General features: G+C 38.4%; 1 protein-coding gene and 1 pseudogene across 1 annotated transcript; one reads left to right on the top strand and one right to left on the bottom strand.

The window, feature by feature from the left end:
• Positions 1-3954: 3954 nt before the first annotated feature.
• Positions 3955-16866, bottom strand: LOC131782407 (uncharacterized; annotated as a pseudogene).
• Positions 16431-20330, top strand: LOC136279849 (uracil-DNA glycosylase-like). Its single transcript, XM_066164196.1, has 3 exons — positions 16431-16524; positions 17687-17775; positions 18185-20330. Exons 2-3 carry the CDS (start codon positions 17727-17729, stop codon positions 19276-19278), a joined length of 1143 nt encoding a protein of 380 aa, XP_066020293.1. The 5' UTR covers positions 16431-16524; positions 17687-17726; the 3' UTR covers positions 19279-20330.
• The last annotated feature ends 487 nt before the right edge of the window (positions 20331-20817 follow it).

The raw sequence follows: 20817 nt of genomic DNA, 5'->3' as shown, positions 1-20817 counted from the left end.
ACCGTAAAGCGATGAAATAGCGCGCGAATAGTGCCAGTACAAACATAAATGAAGTAAGCTTAGCCCATCATATCTTTTAAACAAGTACGGTGACATATTTTTTCACTATTTCATTTTTCGAAACCGACATTGGCAGGGAAATTTATTGAAAGTTAAAAAAATCACCATAAGCTTCAATGTCTCGCTCGACTAGACATTTTCAGTTGTGAGTTTGTGAATCTTTCCCATACACCTTACACTTTAGGTGGATCATACATCACTTTGAAACCTCACGTTTGAAAATCATGGCTTCGAAATATCTGTTGATTGTTTTGCTGTTTGCTTGGAGGTCAGGTGTATAAAATAACATGATTTTTCCTATAAGTTAGAAAAGCTGCAGAATTTAGGAGGAATGAAGAATGCGCTTTCTAATTATGATAAACAGGGGCGTGGTTCAAATTTATTTTTAAGAGGGTGAGGTCCATTATTTTAAACCCAGGCTTCTTGGCTTACTGTCAGTCGATATCCACGTTCTCTTTTTATCGAGCGACCGATATTTTGTCGGCTGAGCAGTGAGCGATGGGTATATTTTTCAAACTTGAGCTATTTTGCCATCTGAATCGTAAGGTTTCCATGAAGATGAACTGCAGTAAAAAAATATAATAGTAAACATAAAAGGAAAAATATATATATCCCAAAGGATAGGGGTTAAGGACACCATGGTACCTTCCCTCATGGTACCTTCGCCCATCCATGGTATTTTCCCCATGATACCTTCCCCTAGCTACGCCGCTTATCTATAATTAATTGGGAGGGGAGTAAGAGAGTTTCAAATTTCCTGATAACTCAGCTTCCAATATGATAACCCGGTATGGAAATCACGTCTTCCGAGAAAACGTCATCCCGTGAAAAAAAAAGAGAGGTTCCATTACCCTGGGATTCTGTTTCGGAGGGTTCGTAAATATATGTTGCTCTACTCAAACTGAAATTTATCTTTTTATTCATTCATTTATTCATTTTTATTCCTTTCTTTTTCCCTGATTGTTTAGTCAAATCGGCTTGGTGCAATAATGTCAAGTACACCAAAAATAGAATAGACAGTAATAGATATATAAATAATTGTATTCCGAAACCGTGGAAACTTCTCTTCGAAAGACTGAAAAATACATCCTTGTTAGGACATTTGGCAGACAATCTTAAGAATAAAGGTAAAAAACGCCATTGAACCTCGAATGTGAAAGTGGTGATTTTAGGCCAGGATCCAACTCCACAAAAAGGCAAGGCTACTGGTGTGGCATTTCACGTGGAAAGACCTCGTTTTGTTCCAGCGGTACTGCACATGTTTTTAGAAGTCGCCTTTGAAGGTTTTCCTGTGGACCTTAATAATGGTGATGTTACTAACAGAGCAAGGCAAGGCGTCCTTCTACTTAACGTGGCGTTAACATGTCCACATAATCCTCCGAAGGGTGCAAAGGACAAGGCTAAGTATAAAAGTCACTTAGATATATGAAGAGATTTCACCATATCCTTGATCAGTTATATCAGTTATATTGGGGGTAAGACAGCGAAGCCAAGTAGCTGAGAGCGACTCTCTGTAAGGGCGGACCAGTCTATTATGCCGGCGTAAGTCATTAAGAGCAATTTAATCAATAATCCCACAAGAACCAGCGATTATTCTTGTGTCTTCCTTCTACTTTGCAAGGAAATGTCCTTTTCAAATTAATAACTCAAAGAGTGCCAATGGTGTTAGTATGTTTTGCTAAAATGAAAATACTTCAAATCCTAAAATCCTAAATCGCTTGACACTTTCAGGCCACAAAAGGATGACTGTGTGTTGTTGTATAATGGTCAAATGGTACATCTATAATTAAAATATCATGAGATAGAGGTCACTAGAAGTCACGGTGCTCGAGATTTATTAATTAGAGACTCACATAAAGTTTAAAATAAAATTATAGGTATATGTTTAATTTATATTTATCATGTGATATTATTGGGTATAAAATATCGCTGACACCATACATTGCTACACCATATTCAGACTTTTTCCTAATCTGTTCAAAACCAATGATTTAACATTGTAGCTCAAAACATCAATGATCATGTATCAATAGATGGATGAATATTTAAATCGATATCCAAATGAGAGAATTATTCAACGAAGCCAAATGAAAAAAAACTCACAAAATCGTACAATCTACGTAATGCAGGTAATTCAAGTGGGTTTTTACAAGTTTATGGCTTGCTTTCAACGTTTGGAACGATATATTTTTGAGAGGTCAGCTATGAGACGCGTATACATTGTAGGCTTAGCTATTTCAAGAGCTAAATATTATTGCCTTCATTTATCAGTTTATTATAATAGCCTCTCATATTTGATATAGCCGCCGGAATGACCAACCGAATTTTTCTGTTCATCTCACTTAGAGTACGTAGATTGCTGATGATATTTAGCAACCCTTGTCATTTCTCGCATTAGTTACGTCTTGCTCTTTGTCAGAAAAGGTTATATCATACGTTATATATGTCCATCAGAAATGTAATTATTGGGCAATAAAGTTTATCCTTCAGCTCTACTCTGAAATATTTTTACAGATTGCAAGTGAAAGGCTGCAGCCCGTGGTAAAATGAAAGGAGTTGGTAGGGGTTTACATGAAATAGATGCATCCAGTTGTCCATGATGATTGCGACCTGCCGCAATTTTTAGTCATCTTTCTTCCCAACCCCCACCCTTCCTTGACTAACTAAGGGAAGGTCATTGGCTAGTCATTCCTTATTGTTAACATAATGTCGCGTCGAATTTGAGTGTTGTGGCCAAGCATTAGGATCAAAGATGTGTTGTTTCCGATGATAGAGAATGTTGTAAGGTATACATATACATATACTTTATTCAAATCCTCCCCTCGAGGCTTTTCAGTGTCAGATAAAAGATTTTGTATAAATACTACAATAAACAATTAAAAAATATGCTCATAACTCTTCTAAAGACAAATTATAAGATGCTAAAATCAATTTGATATGCATATAATCAGAATTCTTAAAATTACCGAAGAATCTAATTTCAATACTATTGTGTGTACAGTTAAAACTTGTCAAAAAGAAGGGCGTGGAGTTTCGTTTTTAAGTTTTTTACACTCTCGAGCTTCTTCAACTCCTCGAAGAAGGAGTTCCACGCTGCTACAGTTCAATAACGAAAGGTCCGCTGACCGGAGTAGACTTGTGCATGGGATCTACAGTTTGACTTTTTTTTTCTTTTACTAGCGGACTAAATATCTGATCTTTTGACAAACTTTTTATCTACGTGTGAGGGGGCGAGATCTATAATGCCGAATGGAGTGCTGTGCCGAAACGAGCAAGTCTAGCGCTCCAAATCTTGTACTCTATTCAGCACAGACAGAAGACTTGATTATTTTCTCCTCTATTTTAAAACAATTCTTATAATGTTAGTTCAGAGGATTTAGTATTGGATTAACTAATTATCCCCAAAGTAATAGTTTTCTCTATTCTCATCACTTGTCTGGTCGATATTATATTGATATTGTAAGGAGAAATTATGTCTTGGTCACTCCTTGGAGTGAAAGGGCTAAGACAAACTGGTAACCAATTGAACTCTTGTAACAAGGGGTATACATGCTGCTACTTATTGGTGCCCGTTAAAATGCGGGCAGGAAAATTCAGGACCTGCAATTTGTCTTTTTAAACGTATTTGCCTGTCGCATTATTCCCTTCATCTTCTTGGACTACATTAAAGCACATCAAGGTAAAGAGGATTCGAATTATCGCGCTTGTATTTTCAATTCGAACTCGTGCATTGTTAACCTTGAATTTTGCGACAGTCTTACTGCCATCCAATTGCGTTACCAGTCAACAAGTCAACGTTTTTCTACTTCACGCACGATGAAATTTTTGACTATAAAAAAATGCAAGGCATAAAAAGGTTAAGAACGCAAAGACAACTCTTTCTGTATGGTACATTGATCCTTTAATTCGACCACCTTCTATTAAAATACTTGTGGCTAAACTAGGATCATACGCAATAATTTAAGCATTGGTATAAAATAAAGACATTTTTTTGTGTCTGCTTTGCACAGAGAAGACGATACATTATCCTTTTGAAAAAGGAGAGAAATTTATTCATTGTAAATTTCACTGTAGTGTGCATACGAACTATAGATATTGCAAAAGAACAGCAGTAACTCTTAACCATGTACTGCTTTGCAAATGGCATATTTTACATTCGATGTTTCTATTGTTCCTTTCCTTGCAATGGTATAAATCAAGGTGCATCTACTCGCGTCTCCTATCATAAGGTGTCCGTCAGGAAGTGATGCTTCAGCAGCTCATCGGCCGAAGGCCGCCAATCTGGGTCCCTAAAATTAAAAAAAATGGGAGGGGTGATCAAAGCTGTTTTAATCATAAAGAACAAGAAAAAAAGCCGAAAAAACTCAGAAGAAGGCCTAATAATGCAACAAGGAAACCAACCTCGTGAGACACTTGCTGACAAAGTCTCGGGCAGCAGATGAGAAATCCTCACTAAGTTGTGGCACTGCTAAAGAACCACTTCCAATTGCAAAGATGGCTGCCATGGGAGGCATGTCAGACCTGGCAATAAAACAGAAGATGCAGCTAAATTACTACACTACATTTCTGAAAGCAACATAATACTTCGTTGTTATTTTGAAATTTAATACACGTACTACATGAAAGCTTTCCTTATTCCGAAACCGAAAAAACTGTATCAACGCCCCCAACACACATACACACAAACCGGACCCAGGTTGGATAACGCTATCCGCTGGATGAATCCCTATCCGGTGGAGAGCGCATTATGTTCCGTTCTCCATTCTTTATCCGTCAGATAGCGTCGTCCACTCTTTAAACAACTGGGCCAAACCTTATGAATCTCAGAATTTCCTTTGCTAGCAGGGAGTGTAATAAGTAAGTATGGTATATTCGAACATGATTCAGGTCATATCAGACAACAATGAAATCTTCGTGAACGCACCATGGAGGTTTTCCAGTTGCCATTTCAAAGACTGTGCAACCAACACTCCTGTTTAAAAAAAAAACTCATTTTAAACAAAGAAAACAAAGCAATAGCAATTTAGAATCAGTCGACCAAATAGTCAATGAATAAAGCGGGTAGGTTTCTAAAGAAACTGTGGTGCTATAAACTGACTTGATAACGTCAATTGGCCACCGTAAAGAGTTTCAACACTGAAGTTTCGAAGTTAGCCCTTCGTCAGACGAATGCGCAGAATGAAGAGGCTCTGACGAGGGGAAACGTCAGCGTTGAAATTCTTAACGGTGGCCAATTTACCGCATCAAATCAGCTGATAATCCCAAATTATCCCAAATAGTCGATGGTTCGATTTTGGCTTTTATTAGAAAAAATCTCTAGAGTTGACTGACATTGGGTACACGCGGTCGTGCAATAATACCACATTGGATTACCAGCAAGACTTTTACTGGGAAGTAATTTCACAGAAATACCATACTAGCTATGTTAAGTTTTGTTGTAACTGATGATGACACTCACCAGATATCAGACTTACGGCCATGCCCAGTCTCCCGTATAACCTCAGGTGCCATCCAATATGGCGTACCCTTCATGGAGCGAAGGATGTTACTTCTACTCATGCTCAGATTCTGAAACAAAAGTAGTTGAATTCGAGGTCATGGTACTTTTTGGATCGCTTTAACGACAATGAAAGGGTTTTGAATACCGATATCGGACAATTCACCGGTTCACATTAAGAGTTCCTTCTCGGCGTAGAAGACACAGAACACGTGAAAATAGAACACCGCCTCATTAACCGTTTAACTTCCAAGATCTCATTAGTAATTCTCCTTTCTATCTGCTATACAATTCTTCTGATTTTACTTCTGAGAATTTGGTATTGGATCAACTAATAATCCTCTAATTGATATTTTTCTTGGTTCTCATCACTTGTCTTCTTGATTCTGTACTGATATTGTAAGGAAAAAGTCTGTCTTAGTCATTTAGACTCCATTGGAGGAGAGAGCCACTGTGAAAGTAAAGTGTTTTGCCCAAAAACACGACACGATGACCCGGTCAGATCTCGAACCCAACTCTCTCGACCCGGAGTCCTGCGTGCTGAATACCAGGCCACCGCGTCCCCCACACCCTACTCTAAAGTAAGCAGCAAACCTTACCATGTAAAGACGTTTGGCACAACCAAAGTCGATGAACTTAAGGACGCCACTTGGCATAATAAGAATATTACCACCCTTGATTTCTCTGAGGAGCAAAAAGGATAAAGTAACATTAAATACATAACACCCAAGAAAGAAAAAAATAATCGTTAGTGACGACAAATTGATATTAGACTGTGTGGAAGACGAGATTGACTCAAATACTTATGAATGACGTTGTTTCTATGGAGATAAGACACGCCCGACAGCAGCTGCTTCGTGTAACGACTAAACACGGGCTCGTCAAGGCAACCAAATCTAAAAAAGAAACAGATAACACAGTTATTATTTTATAAACAAGTGGAAGACTCGCTAGTGTCCACTCATTGCATGATGTCCGCTTTCCACAGATCGGGTAAATTGCACGACACAGTTGACTGTTATACTCCAAATGGGACAGACTGAGTAATGAGCAACCTTTCGAATTTGGCCGATATGGGATAAAATAACCCTCAGTAATCAGAACCGCGTTAACAGATGTTTACAGCATCTGTTTACAACATCTTCTGGTAAGATTAATCGTGATTCGCGGACTGCAATTTACTGATAATGAAAGGTGATGTTGTTTAAAGAGGCTGTGCTGTTACAATGGAAAACTTATAAGTCTAAAGAAACGATCAAAACATGCTGTGAAGCAATTGAGAATCTTTTTCTACAATACTATTTTCATGGACACCACAATTTATAAAAGACGTAGTGCATTCAAATGATGGAAACATCTTCCATAACTTTGAGGTCATAAAACACAGAAGTTTGGATGTTAAGCACAAGAATCATAAGATCGGAAAGTTACTATGTCACTTTAAGTACAAATTAGGAACCTTACCGTGCAAGTATTGAGACAATGGACCCTCCTGGGACGAATCCCATGAAGATATTTACTACACTCCCATCTAAACATGTTCCAATGAACCTGAAAATGATGGTCAGAAAATTAATTAGCACAAGAAAGAACGTCAGACTGTTCAAGCTAGCAATTAGTCCCTCCTAATACAAAAAATAAATAAATGAATAAATAAAAATTGATCTGTACTCACTTGACGCTATTTTTGTGTTGTAACGATTTCAACAGTGACACTTCTTCTTGCAGTTTCTCGTATTGCTAACATGAAAATAAAAGATGCAAGACGCTGAAAATTGAAAGAATTTTTATATAAACTAACTAAGGAAATAAAATGGCAGTTACAGAGGGTACCATAAAGAGAATTTGGAAGTTTGAGGGTCAGTGATTTGCCTATCCTAATTAGACTTAAAAACAGGACATTGGAATTTTGACCCACCATAACAGTCTTAGATAATTTAATTTTATCAACTGACTTGATACTTGGCTACCGTAAAGAGTTTCTAGCTTTTCAACTTTTAGTTCCGAGTTTTTAGCTTTCGAAACTTTTTGCGGTGGCCAATTTTTTATATTAATTCAGTCGATTGGACCAAATTATCTTGTAAAACCCCCACCGACGCAGCACCACAATTTCTTTAGAACTTTACCCCTATATGCTATTCTTAGCTTTGTGTAATAAAATTTACAATTTGCTTTTGCTTTTGTGAATCAATAAAAATCGATCCTTCCCCGGTGGCAGAAAGTAGAAAAAAGCCCGTTGCTGCAATGCTCGGGTTTGTCGCGCATGGAACGAATTACCTCTCAGCATTAAAGAATCTAACACCTTACCAGTCTTTCGCAAGAATTTTTAATAATTTTATGATAAGTTCAGTGCCAATTTTTAACTGCAAGACATTGTTTAACTATTTTTATGATAAGTTCTGTGCCAATCTTTTATCTTCATTATCTTATTTCTATAATGAGGTTAGAGTATTTTTTTAACACTAATTTTTTAACTAGGTAAATGATCAAGGCGTCTTATTTTAAGGAATCTTGTATTCTGTTTTGAGCTGACCTCAAAGTGATTGAATTGACTTGTTCAATGTAATTAATTTGGAATTTGTATTAGAGTTAAAGTTTAAATTACTCAGCCGAAAATTTTGCAGGAAGTCAACGTACCTCTTCAGCCTCGTCAAAATTGCTGTGGTTGAGCTCCACTTGCTTGACAGCGATCATTTCTCCTGTGTTGGTGAGTCCGCACCAAACCTGCCCACAGACACCACAAGCAATGAGATGGTAAAACAATAGTGCTAAACAATTTACCAATGCTTTGAAGAAATAATGATACCAGATGCCTTGATCTTAACCATGATGAGTATGGACGTTTTAACTGGTTTTATTTGATAAATTAAATGTTTAATCAAGCAAATGATATAATACAAGTCAATATGGGATGGTTCCTTCCTCTAACTACTTGATTTTGCACTTCAGAAGTATACTTAAATTCACTCAATGCGTAATCCGGAGCTAAACCACAAATACACTTTCAATCACATACTAATAACAAGAACGACGAGATTTAGCGCAAGTACCGCGCTTATGTAGATTGTCTGAAATACGCTAAGAAAAGATCCTACAACTATACTTACATATGAACAATATACTAATAGTTCTGGATTTTGCCAAGGGGTTTTCATCAATGGTTTGTAATCCATGGCGCTCAGTGTCAGTAGCTTACCCTTTGAACTACGAGGGTTGAGCAACTACGTTAATTACCTTTATTATACATAGATGAATTCCAATAGCTACACCAGAAACATGAACAATGGTTCTGGATTTCGCTAACTAGTTTTCCTTGATAGTTTTTACTCCTTAAAGCCTAGTATCAGTAACTTACCGTTCCAAACGCGCCTTTTCCAAGTATGTTGCCCTTCTTCCAAACTATCAACTCTTCACAGTTTGTGGAGGACTGGCTACGAGACGACGCACTGAGTCGACTTCGCACCACGTTTTCGGCGATTGAAGGAGCGAAACTTCCCATGGAGCCCTGGGAAATATTACCCAAACTTCCAAGCGAGATGTTAGACCGAGTGCGAATTGTAGAACTACTGCTACTACTGCTGCTGATGGATGACTACTCTCTCGCCACTTTTTCGTAGTAATCAATTTCTACCGAATCTTCCGAGCGCATTTCTCGTTCCGGAGTCGGTGTTTCGGGACACGAAGAGTCACGTGGCGAAGAGAAGTATGTATCGCTACTGTTCAGCGAAGAAGCCGGAGAAAGAGGCCGAGGTTAGGCCGATCACAAGCTGTTGTACGACGAGTCCGTATCCGAGTACTGCTCGGAGAATGAACTCGCTTCCGAAGATGTCCGCTCTTCACTCGGTAAATCTGACTCGCCTAATATCTTAGAAGGGAAGTCTCTGGAATACCGGTAACTCAAAAGTGATTCTTCCCCAGTGTTTATTTGTGATAAATTAGACGCTGCACGAAACGTCTCATCTGGCGAGCAGTTCTCAGTAGTTTGATTATGCGAAACAGAAGTCTGATCCACTGAATCTGTCCTACCACTTTCTCTTTGCTCTTCCAAACTAAGCTCGCGTTTAACGATGGCCTCCATAGCGTCGTCAGCCTCATCCTGCACAACCTGATATTTCGCACCAACTCTTTCAACACTCATAACACTCTCTGTATCTCTTGCAATACCTTCTTCCGCAAAATCATGTGGCTGCTCCGTAACCCTACCACCTCGAGGTTGTGAAACTAGAGCTTCACTACACTCTGCATCGGATCCCGAATCAGAAACCACGTCGGATTTCCCAAACCTAAGCCGACACACACATCCCAATCAAACTACTAAACATTCCACCGTCCACAACATCGAATCCACCTTCTTCCACCATTCCCGCAGAATCCTTCCCAGCTCCTATAACCGCCACATCAGGGCGCTTTTCGCTTTCCTGCTGAGAGGCAACGACTTGTGCGGTACCCCCTGTGTTCTGAGGAGTACCCAGTGTACTTCGAGGCGACTCTGGTATTGGGCTAAGAATTGGATATTTCCCTTTAAACATGCTGAAAGGGCGGAAGGTGGACAGATGGTCCATGGATTCCTCGGCTACATCCAAACCTCCCTGGGATATCGTCCTTAGCCCGAGTTCCTCCTGGGCGTCCCTTTGCTGCACTGTGACCATTTTAATGTCACTTTTCTTTTTGGCCTTCCCTTTCTTTTTACTGCCTTTAATGTTTTGTTCGGGTACTTTGCTCTTCGTCCTAGGCTTAGTTTTGCAAGTAGTCGCTGTTTTTCCTCCACATTTCTTTCCTTTTTTACCCAATGTGTGTTTTTTATTCCCCATCCTGTTGTCGTCCACGGGGCCAATCGGGGGATGTACAGTGGATTTGTCCACGGGTGGCACAGGTGATGGGAAAGGGTTTGTGATTTTAACACCACTCGAATCAGGTTCTTCTACTCTGGGTGTTGCCCGTGCATGTTTCGGTGGACTAGGTTCTACAAGTGCCTTGGAAATTGTACCATCGCGATTGTTGTCTAAGTTGGTCTCTTGCACAAACGGTTGTTTTGCAGCTTCACCTGGCACGTTTTGATGAGCTTCGATCAGGTGCTTTTCGTTTTCTTCGATATTTTTTAGCGTTGGTTTAACTTTGTCTTCCACAGGCGAGTGATTAGAAACATCATTTTCGGAAAACGATTTAAGAACAATGTCAGTTCCGTTTCTCGTTGATGATTTACTTTTGGAATAGGAAGATGCACATGGAGAAGAGGCGTACTCATTCGCTGGCCGAGAAACTAGAGTAGATTCTACCAAAGAACTTGTCTCGCCTATTGTCTTAACGACGCCTGTAGCACCACTTGCTTTGTTCAAAGTGTTATCAGTTGAAGGAGAAGACACATCTTTCTTTCCAATTGTACACGAGCACAAGCCGGTATTATTGTCACAAACACAAGAAAGATCATAACTTGTAGAAGGAAGGACGGATTTGCTTAGAACAAGAGTTTTGCTATCGCCGCTCTCCATAACAGAAGAACTTACATCAGATTGTGTACTCTGAGGACGAGGTTCCCCATTGCTTTCCTCGGCGATCCTACCTTTAGAATTTTTCCTCCCATTCGTTATCGAGGCATCATCTCGAAGTTCATTTTGCATTCCATTCAAATTTTTCGAAGCCGAAGCTTTTCTTTTGTCGGTAAATGGGACTCGAACGGCGGCGTGATTGGCATGATTCACAAATTTCTTTGTCAGCGTTAGCTGAGACAGACCCTCTTTTTGATTTGGTTGTTTCGGGAACAGAACCTCCACATAGTGAGCACTGGCCTGTGGCTAAAGCTTCTAAGTTAGTAAGATCGATGTAAAATTTTGTCCATTTGATGACGATTCTCCAACTGTTGGAGCACGGGTTGGCTCATTGTTTTCAGCGCTACTGCCATCCATGGGAATCCAAAACGTGGGGCGTGAAACTGATTCAAATGTTTGTGTCATAACTGACTCGTTATCTTTTTTCGTTGTGTCGGATTCCAGTTCAACGTCCTCTTGACTATTGCATGACGCACTACGCGGGGACGGAGGAGGTGGTGTGACTTCTTTCACCCCGGAAAAAACTAATGATGAAGTTTTGTCATTGTTTAGGCCTTGTTTTGTGAGCAGATCTAAAAAAAAAATAACAATAAAAAGTGATTATCTAATTCGAGTTAATTTCAAAATAACACCCAATCCAGTGACGATGAATCAGGCGAAGTATTGCCGGGAACGTTACTTGACATTCGTTCGTCGGAGCACTCCGTTAGTCTGTTGTCTTGATTACTTAATGTGGCAAATTCACGTTGAATTTTTCAAGACCTTAGAGTTGGTCAAGCAGGTCTCTCATCTAACTATAAACTTTAAACCTCGTGAACTTTCTCATAATCAGCAAAGAATAAGCATTACAGAAACGAGAAAAATTAATATAATTTCCACTCTGTAAACAGCCTTAAAAGAGTAATTATTAAGAGACTCACCCAGATCGATGACCTCCGGCGTAAAAGCTATGTTCTCTATGGCTATTTCTTGCGTCGTAATGGATCTAAGTTCTGGTGTCAGGGCTCTCTTCCCTCCAAGTGGAGGCCCTCGTGAGGGCAACGCCAATCTAGAACTTGGCACCTGGCTTTCAGAAGACGATCGAAGACGCGCTTCTTTGCCAAGCGTTCCAGGAGGTGATAACTTTCGCTGATATGAGAGGACTGGACTCGACAGTCGATGATGTAAGCGATAGCCGGGAGGAACTGTGACTGAAGTGATGTCTTTCTCTTACGTATCACTGGTTTTGCATCACGCAGGTTTCTATGGAGGCGAACGAAAATTAAATTTTAAAATAAAATAACACTTTTTCCCAAAAATCACAGCGTCAAGTTTATAAGGATCAATTCATGCTTAGAGCCTTTCACTTTCACCGATATTAAGCAAGTAATCACGCAATTTTGTCCCGAATTTTCTCCATCTTCGACCAGCTTGATCAAAGTAAATGCGTCAATCATACCGACAGATAGAGCCCTTTTCGATTACGAGTCGTAAAACCATACCAAAATAATCACAACAGCAAATCAGAGGAAAGAAAAATACCCGAAAAAGCCAATCAGAATTCAAAGCAAAACAAGCAAACTGCTCAAAGCGCGGGAAAACAAGAAAACTTAAAACAAAACTTAATCGGTGTACTCCCTAGAAAAGTTGAGAGCCGACGGTAATCCGGGATCGCCAGAGGTTTCCTGAACTTAGTGCTATGATTGTTCCAGAGAAGTTGCGCCATCTTTCAACCAGTCAGATGAAAACCGAAACCAATCGTGACTTCCACGAGGTTTCTTTATTTTCCAATTTTATGAATTCTTAATTGACCTCCTTTTTCTTAGAAGTGATACCTTTGTTTATGGTTTAAATAAGCCATGCTCTCCGAAGTCCTCCATAACCCTTAAACTTCTTCCCATAATTTTAATGTATTGTTTCAAGAACAGTCGAGAAAGCGAATCAAACCATTCACAAGCCTGTAAAATCTTGCTTACCAGGCTTTCCTCTACCAACAAACCCGGAGCTGGCCCTGGAACTAGGGGATAACTCGGGTTTTAGAGCCGACGGAATTTTTAGGCGTGCGCACGTCAGACGCTTCTCTTGATACGGGATGGCTTGTTCTACACAGAAAACATACAAAAAGAGCGATATGGACGTAATAAGTATGTAGAACAACAAATGTATGAACAACTAAATACACAAAACACTGATCTACTGGCAACCAGGAGACCAAAAGAATGCGGGATCACTTTGTGCAACTGCTTGAAAGACATGGAACAATTATAAAAAGAGTGTTTATAATCATTATACCTATCTTCAGGTACAGAAATCTCCTTTGAGCAACCCTGTGACCTTTTCCTCGGTTTTCCTAAGGGAAGAGAGAGAGCGAGCCTTGTAAACAGTTACAATAACAAATGGTAAAACACCAATGCAAAACAAGAATCGTTTCGTTTACAATGATAAACTTCTGGCTCTAAGAAATATATGTGAGTGGCACAATTTGCTTAGCTGTCGATAAACTCGCAGATTTTGCCTACACAAAAGATGCAGATGTTAAGTGAAGTAAAAAAAAACCTTTTCGATGTGACACTCAAAACTGTACCTGTGGTACATGCAAGTCCTGCTTACAACTAAAAATGCTCTTTAATCTGTGCGTTTCTTCAAGGGAGGGGGGGAAGTTGTCTATTGGCAGACATGAATGGGCACACGGGCCAACTGATCTTGGATGATTTAACTGAAACATTTCGGATCAGAAAACCAACTCAAAACTTTCCACGAGAATCTCACGATTAAAAATTAACGTTCTTAATGCATGCGATGAAATACAAGAGCAAACACTTAAATGGAGATCCAATGAAATGGATAGACCCATTCATCGGAAACTTCGATAAGCAAGTCTTTATTGACGACCAATGCAAGGACAAACTACTCGAGGGTAAAAGCTACTTGCACAGCCTTACATTAAATCATGAGTCTTGCATATGGGCTTCAAAATAATGAGACAAGTCCAAACAATAACAAGGACCTAGTAAAAAAGTGCGCAAGACAACTACTTTGAGAAACTATATTCAAGGGCGAAGAATCCCGCAACAGCGGGAAATGACAGTTAAAAAACGGGAAACTCGTTGTAAGGACTAAACCTCAAGCAACCTTGTACTGTAAATCAAAATAATAAGTAGACACTAAATATAAACAAATCATTAAATCGGAATGAATTAACTGAACACTTCATAACATAAATCATATAAAATAAAGACTTCTAATTTCTTGGTTCCTACAGACATCATTGTGAGGTTTAATATCATATGTACATCTCAAATAATTGAGGAAAAATCAAATGATATTTTTTCTTCTCCTCAAACATGTTTATCTTGTGGCCTTCTCCTCGCGTTTGATGAAAACTTTCCCATGAGGTTCCCGTCGAGAATTAGCATAGCGATTTCAATCAGCATCTATCTCGCTATAAACAAATTTCTACCTAACTGTATGTGGTTCTGTGACTTCATTGCTTGTGCTCGACTCTTAACACTATAGGATGAGAACGTTCTCAAGCTTTTTGATCATCCTCCACTGATCAGGTCTTTTAACCATGGAAAGGAAAATAACTTTGAACTTTGTGTCCAGAAATTGATCTGCGAGAAATGGCGGATGTTTTATCATCAGGTTACATTTGTTACACTTGCCGTGTTCTCCACATTTACTTTCATGATCCTTAAAGCGCCAAGTATTTAACAGATACATAACCTCGCTCTTCGCTAATTTAAAACATTGGGGAGGGATGATACCCGATGTAGGTGGTACATGCGTGCCATTGTCGCTTCTAAGTGTTCATGTCCTAATGAATTATAGCACAATCGGAACTTTTCATCTATTTTTATGTAGAGAGGCCATCGCTAACCCAGGTACTCGCATTTTTTAATATATGCTAAAGCCAAAATGACGTTGACAACCTGATGGAATCGGTATGGCGCACAAGAAATGATTTAAAAAAACTGGATTAATCTTGACATGGATGCTATAAAGTTCCTTTTGTTAATCTCAATTTTTACAAACAATAGAATCTCTTTGCCTTCAAAGCAGTTACCCTTGGTTTCAAGTATCAGATTACTAATGGTTTTTAATGGATTTGACAATGATTCCACAAGCTGATCGAAACTTCGTTATTTTAGTTGTGGCAGACTTGACTTAAGGCCGTCAAGAGGTTATATGAAGTTTATAATCTCCCGTGGCCGCTTAAAATAAGATTCTGACGAGTTTCGTTCAAAACTCTGTAAAACATTGGAGCGTAAATTCGAAGGTGTAAGGACAAGTCCGATATTTGTTTCCTCGACAAAGATGTTTTTCCTTTTATCCACCATTCGTGACAAAACGAATAATTTCCATCTCGGTTCGAGTACTGGACTTGAGAAATGACAGTCAAAAACAGCAAACTCATTTTTAGGTTGAACCTCAATCAACCTTGCACTGTAAATTAAAATAATGAGTAGATACTAAATATAAACAAATCATTAAATCGGAACAAACTAACTGAGCACTTCACAACATAAATCATGTAGGATAAAGACTTCTACTTTCGTGGTTCTAACAGACATCACTGTGAAGTTTAATTTCACATGTACATCTGAAAGTGATTAAAAGGAAGTGCGAGGATAATGATATTTTTTCTTCTCCACACACACGTTTATCCTATGGCCTTCTCCTCGCGTACGATAAAAACCTTCCTATGAAGTTCCCGTCGAGATTGTAACGATTTCACTCAGTATCTATCTCGCCGTAAACAAATTTCTACATGACTGTATGTGTTTCTGTGACTTCATTGCTTGTCCTCGACTTTTAACGCTATAGGATGAGAAGTGTTCTTAAGCTCTTTGACCATCCTCCACTAACCATGGAAAGGAAAACAACTTTGAACTTTGTGTCCAATAATTGATTTTTCTGTTGCGAAAAATGGCGGGTGTTTTATTGCTATATTTGTTACACTTAAAAACCAACTCGCGTTGTTCTCTACATTTACTTTCATGATCCTTTAAGTGCTAAGTATTTAACAGATACATGACCATGCTCTTGGAGAATTCGAGGATCCGATTTTCTTTCATCCAACATTCGCGATAAGACGAATAATTTCCATCGCGGTTCGAGAACTGGATTCATTTTTAGTACATTTTTGATGCATTTTCTGTTCATCTTTCTTTCACGGATATCAACTTACTTGCGTCATCTGCGGGTACAAGCAAGATCCCATTAGACATCTAAAAATTTGGAACAGAACTTAATGCATCCACAAGCAAGAAATTTGTGTCTTTCATTTTTAATAAGGGAATGTGATTATGCTACCACAATTAAACATTACTCAGTGAAGGATAAAGCTTGAAGTAAACACAGATTTGGTTATTTCAGTCCTCAAATTCGTTAGGCTGTGTCTTAGAGGGACTTTTGTTGCTGCGGACTCCAGAAACTCAGGTAATGTTCTGTTCCCCATGAACCTCTTCATGTTTCTTTCTTTCTTTCCGCCTTTCTTTTCAACATATCTTGAGCGAAAAGAAGTAGCTAGAACTACTTTTCCTCTTTCTTCATTTAATCTTCTGCGCTAACCGTTTGACAGCTTACTCCCCAACTTCTCAAATTGTGCGAAGGAAATTACTCTAAGTTTAAAATCCAGCTGTACAGATTAAAGCGCAAAAAGGAAGTCATGAACTTTAAGTTGTATACATTTCGATTTACCATATGGCCAAATTTTTGCCTATCATTTTCTTTTTCTTTTCTTCGCCTATGGGTGCTTCCACTGTACTCGAATAAAACCATGTTCGTTCATTTTTACATTACATGTTATTGCAAATTTCATTTTTAATCATGAATTTAGGTGATTCCTCAGTATTGCACTGCGCATCCCATACTGCGCATATAAATCTCGTAATCAGGCGAAAAAGCGCGCGCATTCCGAGAACGCGGTATTGTTTTTCAATCACTACACCTTTTAAGGGGTATGATGGTCTTAAGTTTTTGAACAAGTACGACAATCAACATATTGCATAATTCTAGTGTACAAATTATCACCGTTACATTGGAGAAAATTATTGTTTTATTAAATTGAAGAAAAAAACATCGAGGTGAAAGAAAGATGTAACTAACAGTATGGTCAAAGCGCGTTACTCGAGGATACAAATTATGACCTTACAAGCAATGAGTCGAGGAACGTTTTGAATGGATTTTTCTTAAAATTGCGTGATATTTCCTCAAATTATATACCAAATCGCTCCATACACTCGAGACTTTCTAGCTATTTAGTTTTTTTTTATCAATTATTACTATAAAAACCCTAGCTTCCAGCTACCGCAAAATGTACCGTGAAGCGATGAAGTAGCGCGATTAGCGCCAGTACAGGCATAAATGAGGTAATTTTAGCCCATCATATCTTTTAAACAAGCCTGGTGACCTATTTTTCTCACTATTTCATTTTTCGAAACAGACATTGGCAGGAAAAATTTACGAAAAGTTAAAAAAAAATTGTTCAAAAACTTCTTTCTGAGGAATCATCTTAAGCATCATGTCAGTTGATTTCTCGCTCGACGAGACATTTTCAGTTGCGGGTTGGTGAATCTTTTCCATATACCTTACAATTTAGGTGGATCATACATTTCTTTGAAACTTCATGTGTAAAGATCATGGCGTCGAAGTATCTGTTGATTGTCTTGTTGTTCGCTTGGAAACCAGGTGTGTAAAATAACAGGATGTTTTCTTTTCTTAGTTAAAAAAGCAGCAGTATTCAAGAAGAATCAAGAATGTGCTTTTTAATAATGATCAACAGGGGCGTGGTTTAAATTTGTTTTTAACAGGGTAGAGTCCACTATTTTAAATGTTTGGATGACATTTGAGCCTGCTTGCTGTATATGAGCAGCGTTTTTTGTGTTTTTATTTATCCTAAGTATTCGTTTACGCAAGAGCTTATCTTTTAAAGTGAAACATTTACAAACCATCCAAATACATTGTTAAGTATGGAAAGATGTTCTGTTACCCTGGGATCCTGTTTCGGAGGGTTCGTAGATATATGTTGCTCTACTCAAATTGGAATTTATCTTTTTATTCATTCAGTTATTCATTTTTATTCCTTCCTTTTCCTTAGATTGTTTAGTCAAATCGGAATGGTGCAAAGTCAAGTACAGCAAAGACAGAATAGACGATCCTGAATATTTAAAAAAATGTATTCCGAAGCCATGGAAACCTTTTTTCAAAGAGCTGCAAAAGAAATCTAACGGCGTCTCCTTGTTGAAACGTTTGGCAGACGATCTTATTAAGATAGGTAAACAACTGGAAGACGCCATTGAACCACAAATGCCATGGTTGTTTAGGGCCTTGGAGCTGGTGGAACCAGAGAAAGTGAGAGTGGTGATTTTAGGCCAGGATCCAACTCCACAAAAAGACGTGGCTACTGGTGTGGCATTTCACGTGGAAAAACCTCGTTTTGTTCCAGCGGTACTGCACATGTTTTTAGAAGTCGCCTTTGAAGGTTTCCCTGTGGACATTGATAAAGGCAATGTTATTAAATGGGCAAGGCAAGGCGTCCTTCTGCTTAACGCGGCTCTTACATGTCCACACAAGCCTCCGAAGGAAGCAGTTGACAAGGATATGTATGAAAGTCACTCAAAAATATGGAAAGATTTCACCATATCCCTGATCAGGCATATTGAGGTTAAGACAGCGGGTCCTTCTGTTTGGCTATTGTGGGGGGTAGAGGCTAAAAAGTTCTCGACGTATATAAATGAAAAGCAGCTTATAATTGAAGGAGGGCACCCTTCACCTAATAGCATCGCCAAACATGGAGATTCGTTTTTCGGTGGCAACTATTTTAATGGTGCCAATCAGTTTTTGAGCAGCTATGGGCGTGGCTCCATAGACTGGTCATTATCTAATAGCGGGTTTAATTGTTTAAAACTAACCCCTAAAAATTGGGAAGAGCAGCTTCTAGAGGAAAAAGAGGAAATAGAACGTAAGCTAAAAGAATTTCATAAAGGCAAAATACCTCCTGGAAGAACTAAAAAGATTAGAAAAGAAAGAGAACCCCAGGCCGAGCTCAAAAAACGCCTGGAAAAAATCAACAAACGATTGTTTAAGTTACCATTAGAACAATTAAAATACCACTACAACGAAATGGTGAGTAAAATAAACGAATTTCAGTCAAAAGGGGTGTTTGCTGCTTGCGGTTTTGATGATAAATGAATGTTTAATCGTATTTCTCATGACAGAAAGTCTCTGTCTATACAGAAAGTCTCTGTCAATTGTAGAGCCCAGTAGTTGAAAGCGACCCTCTGTAGGAGCGGTTCAATCGATTTTGCCGCCGTAAGTAGATAGGAGCAAATTAATCAATAATCCAATAAGGAGGACCAGCGATCATTCTTGTGTCTTCCTTCTACTTTTCAAGGAAATATATTATTCAAGTTAATAACCCAAAAAGTGCCAATGGCGGTAGCATGTTTTGCTAAAAATAAAAATATTCCAAAAATACTTTAAAGTTTGACACGTAGGAAACAAAAGGATGATTGTGTGTTGGTGTATAAAGGTCAAATGGTACAGTTGCGGTAACTCTGATAAATCTATAAATATCATGAGATAGAAGTCACTTGTGCTGCTACTCGAGATTTATCAATTAGAGACTCACACAAAATTTAAAATAAAATTTTAGGTATATGTTCAATACATATTTAGCATGTGATATCATTGCCTATAAAATATCGCTGACACGATACACTGCTACACCATTTTCAGAATTTTTCCTAATCTGTTAAAAACCAATGATTTAAAATTGTTGCTCAAAACATCAATGATCATGTATTAATAAATGGATGAATATTTAAATCGATATCCAAATGAGAGAATTATACAACGAAGCCAAATGAAAAAAACCCACAAAATTGTACATTCTACGTAATGAAGGTAATTCAAGTGCGTTTTTGCAAGTTTATAGCTTTCTTTCAACGTTTAGAGCGATATATTTCTGAGAGGTCAGCTATGAGACGCGTATACATTGTAGGCTTAGCTATTTAAATATTATTGCCTTCATTTATCAGTTAATTATAATAGCCTCTCATACTTGATATAGCCGCCGGAATGACCAACCGAATTGTTCTGTTCATCTCACTTAGAGTACGTAGATTGCTGATGATATTTAGCAACCCTTTTCATTTCTCGCATTAGTTACGTCTTGCTCTTTGTCAGAAAAGATTATATCATACATTATATATGTCCATCACAAATGTAATTATTGGGCAATAAAGTTTATCCTTCAGCTCTACTCTGAAATATTTTTACAGATTGCAAGTGAAAGGCTGCAGCCCGTGGTAAAATGAAAGGAGCTGGTAGGGGTTTACATGAAATAGATGCATCCAGTTGTCCATGATGATTGCGACCTGCCGCAATTTTTAGTCATCTTTCTTCCCAACCCCCACCCTTCCTTGACTAACTAAGGGAAGGTCATTGGCTAGTCATTCCTTATTGTTAACATAATTTCGCGTCGAATTTGAGTGTTGTGGCCAAGCATTAGGATCAAAGATGTGTTGTTTCCGATGATAGAGAATGTTGTAAGGTATACATATACATATACTTTATTCAAATCCTCCCCTCGAGGCTTTTCAGTGTCAGATTAAAGATTTTGTATAAATACTACAATAAACAATTAAAAAATATGCTCATAACTCTCCTAAAGACAAATTATAAGATGCTAAAATCAATTTGATATGCATATAATCAGAATTCTTAAAA

Source organism: Pocillopora verrucosa, chromosome 3 (assembly GCF_036669915.1).
Source record: "Pocillopora verrucosa isolate sample1 chromosome 3, ASM3666991v2, whole genome shotgun sequence".
In the NCBI taxonomy this organism is placed as follows: Eukaryota; Metazoa; Cnidaria; class Anthozoa; order Scleractinia; family Pocilloporidae; genus Pocillopora; species Pocillopora verrucosa.
The sequence above is the reverse complement of the archived record's forward strand: the minus strand, read 5'-3'. Positions and strand labels throughout refer to the sequence as shown.

Excerpts from the sequence above, each read along its gene's own strand:
- LOC136279849 (XM_066164196.1), top strand. The coding sequence starts at position 17,727 with ATGGCGTCGAAGTATCTGTTGATTGTCTTGTTGTTCGCTTGGAAACCA. Across the intron at positions 17,776-18,184 it reads GTTGTTCGCTTGGAAACCAG|ATTGTTTAGTCAAATCGGAA; the intron begins GTGTGTAAAATA and ends CCTTTTCCTTAG.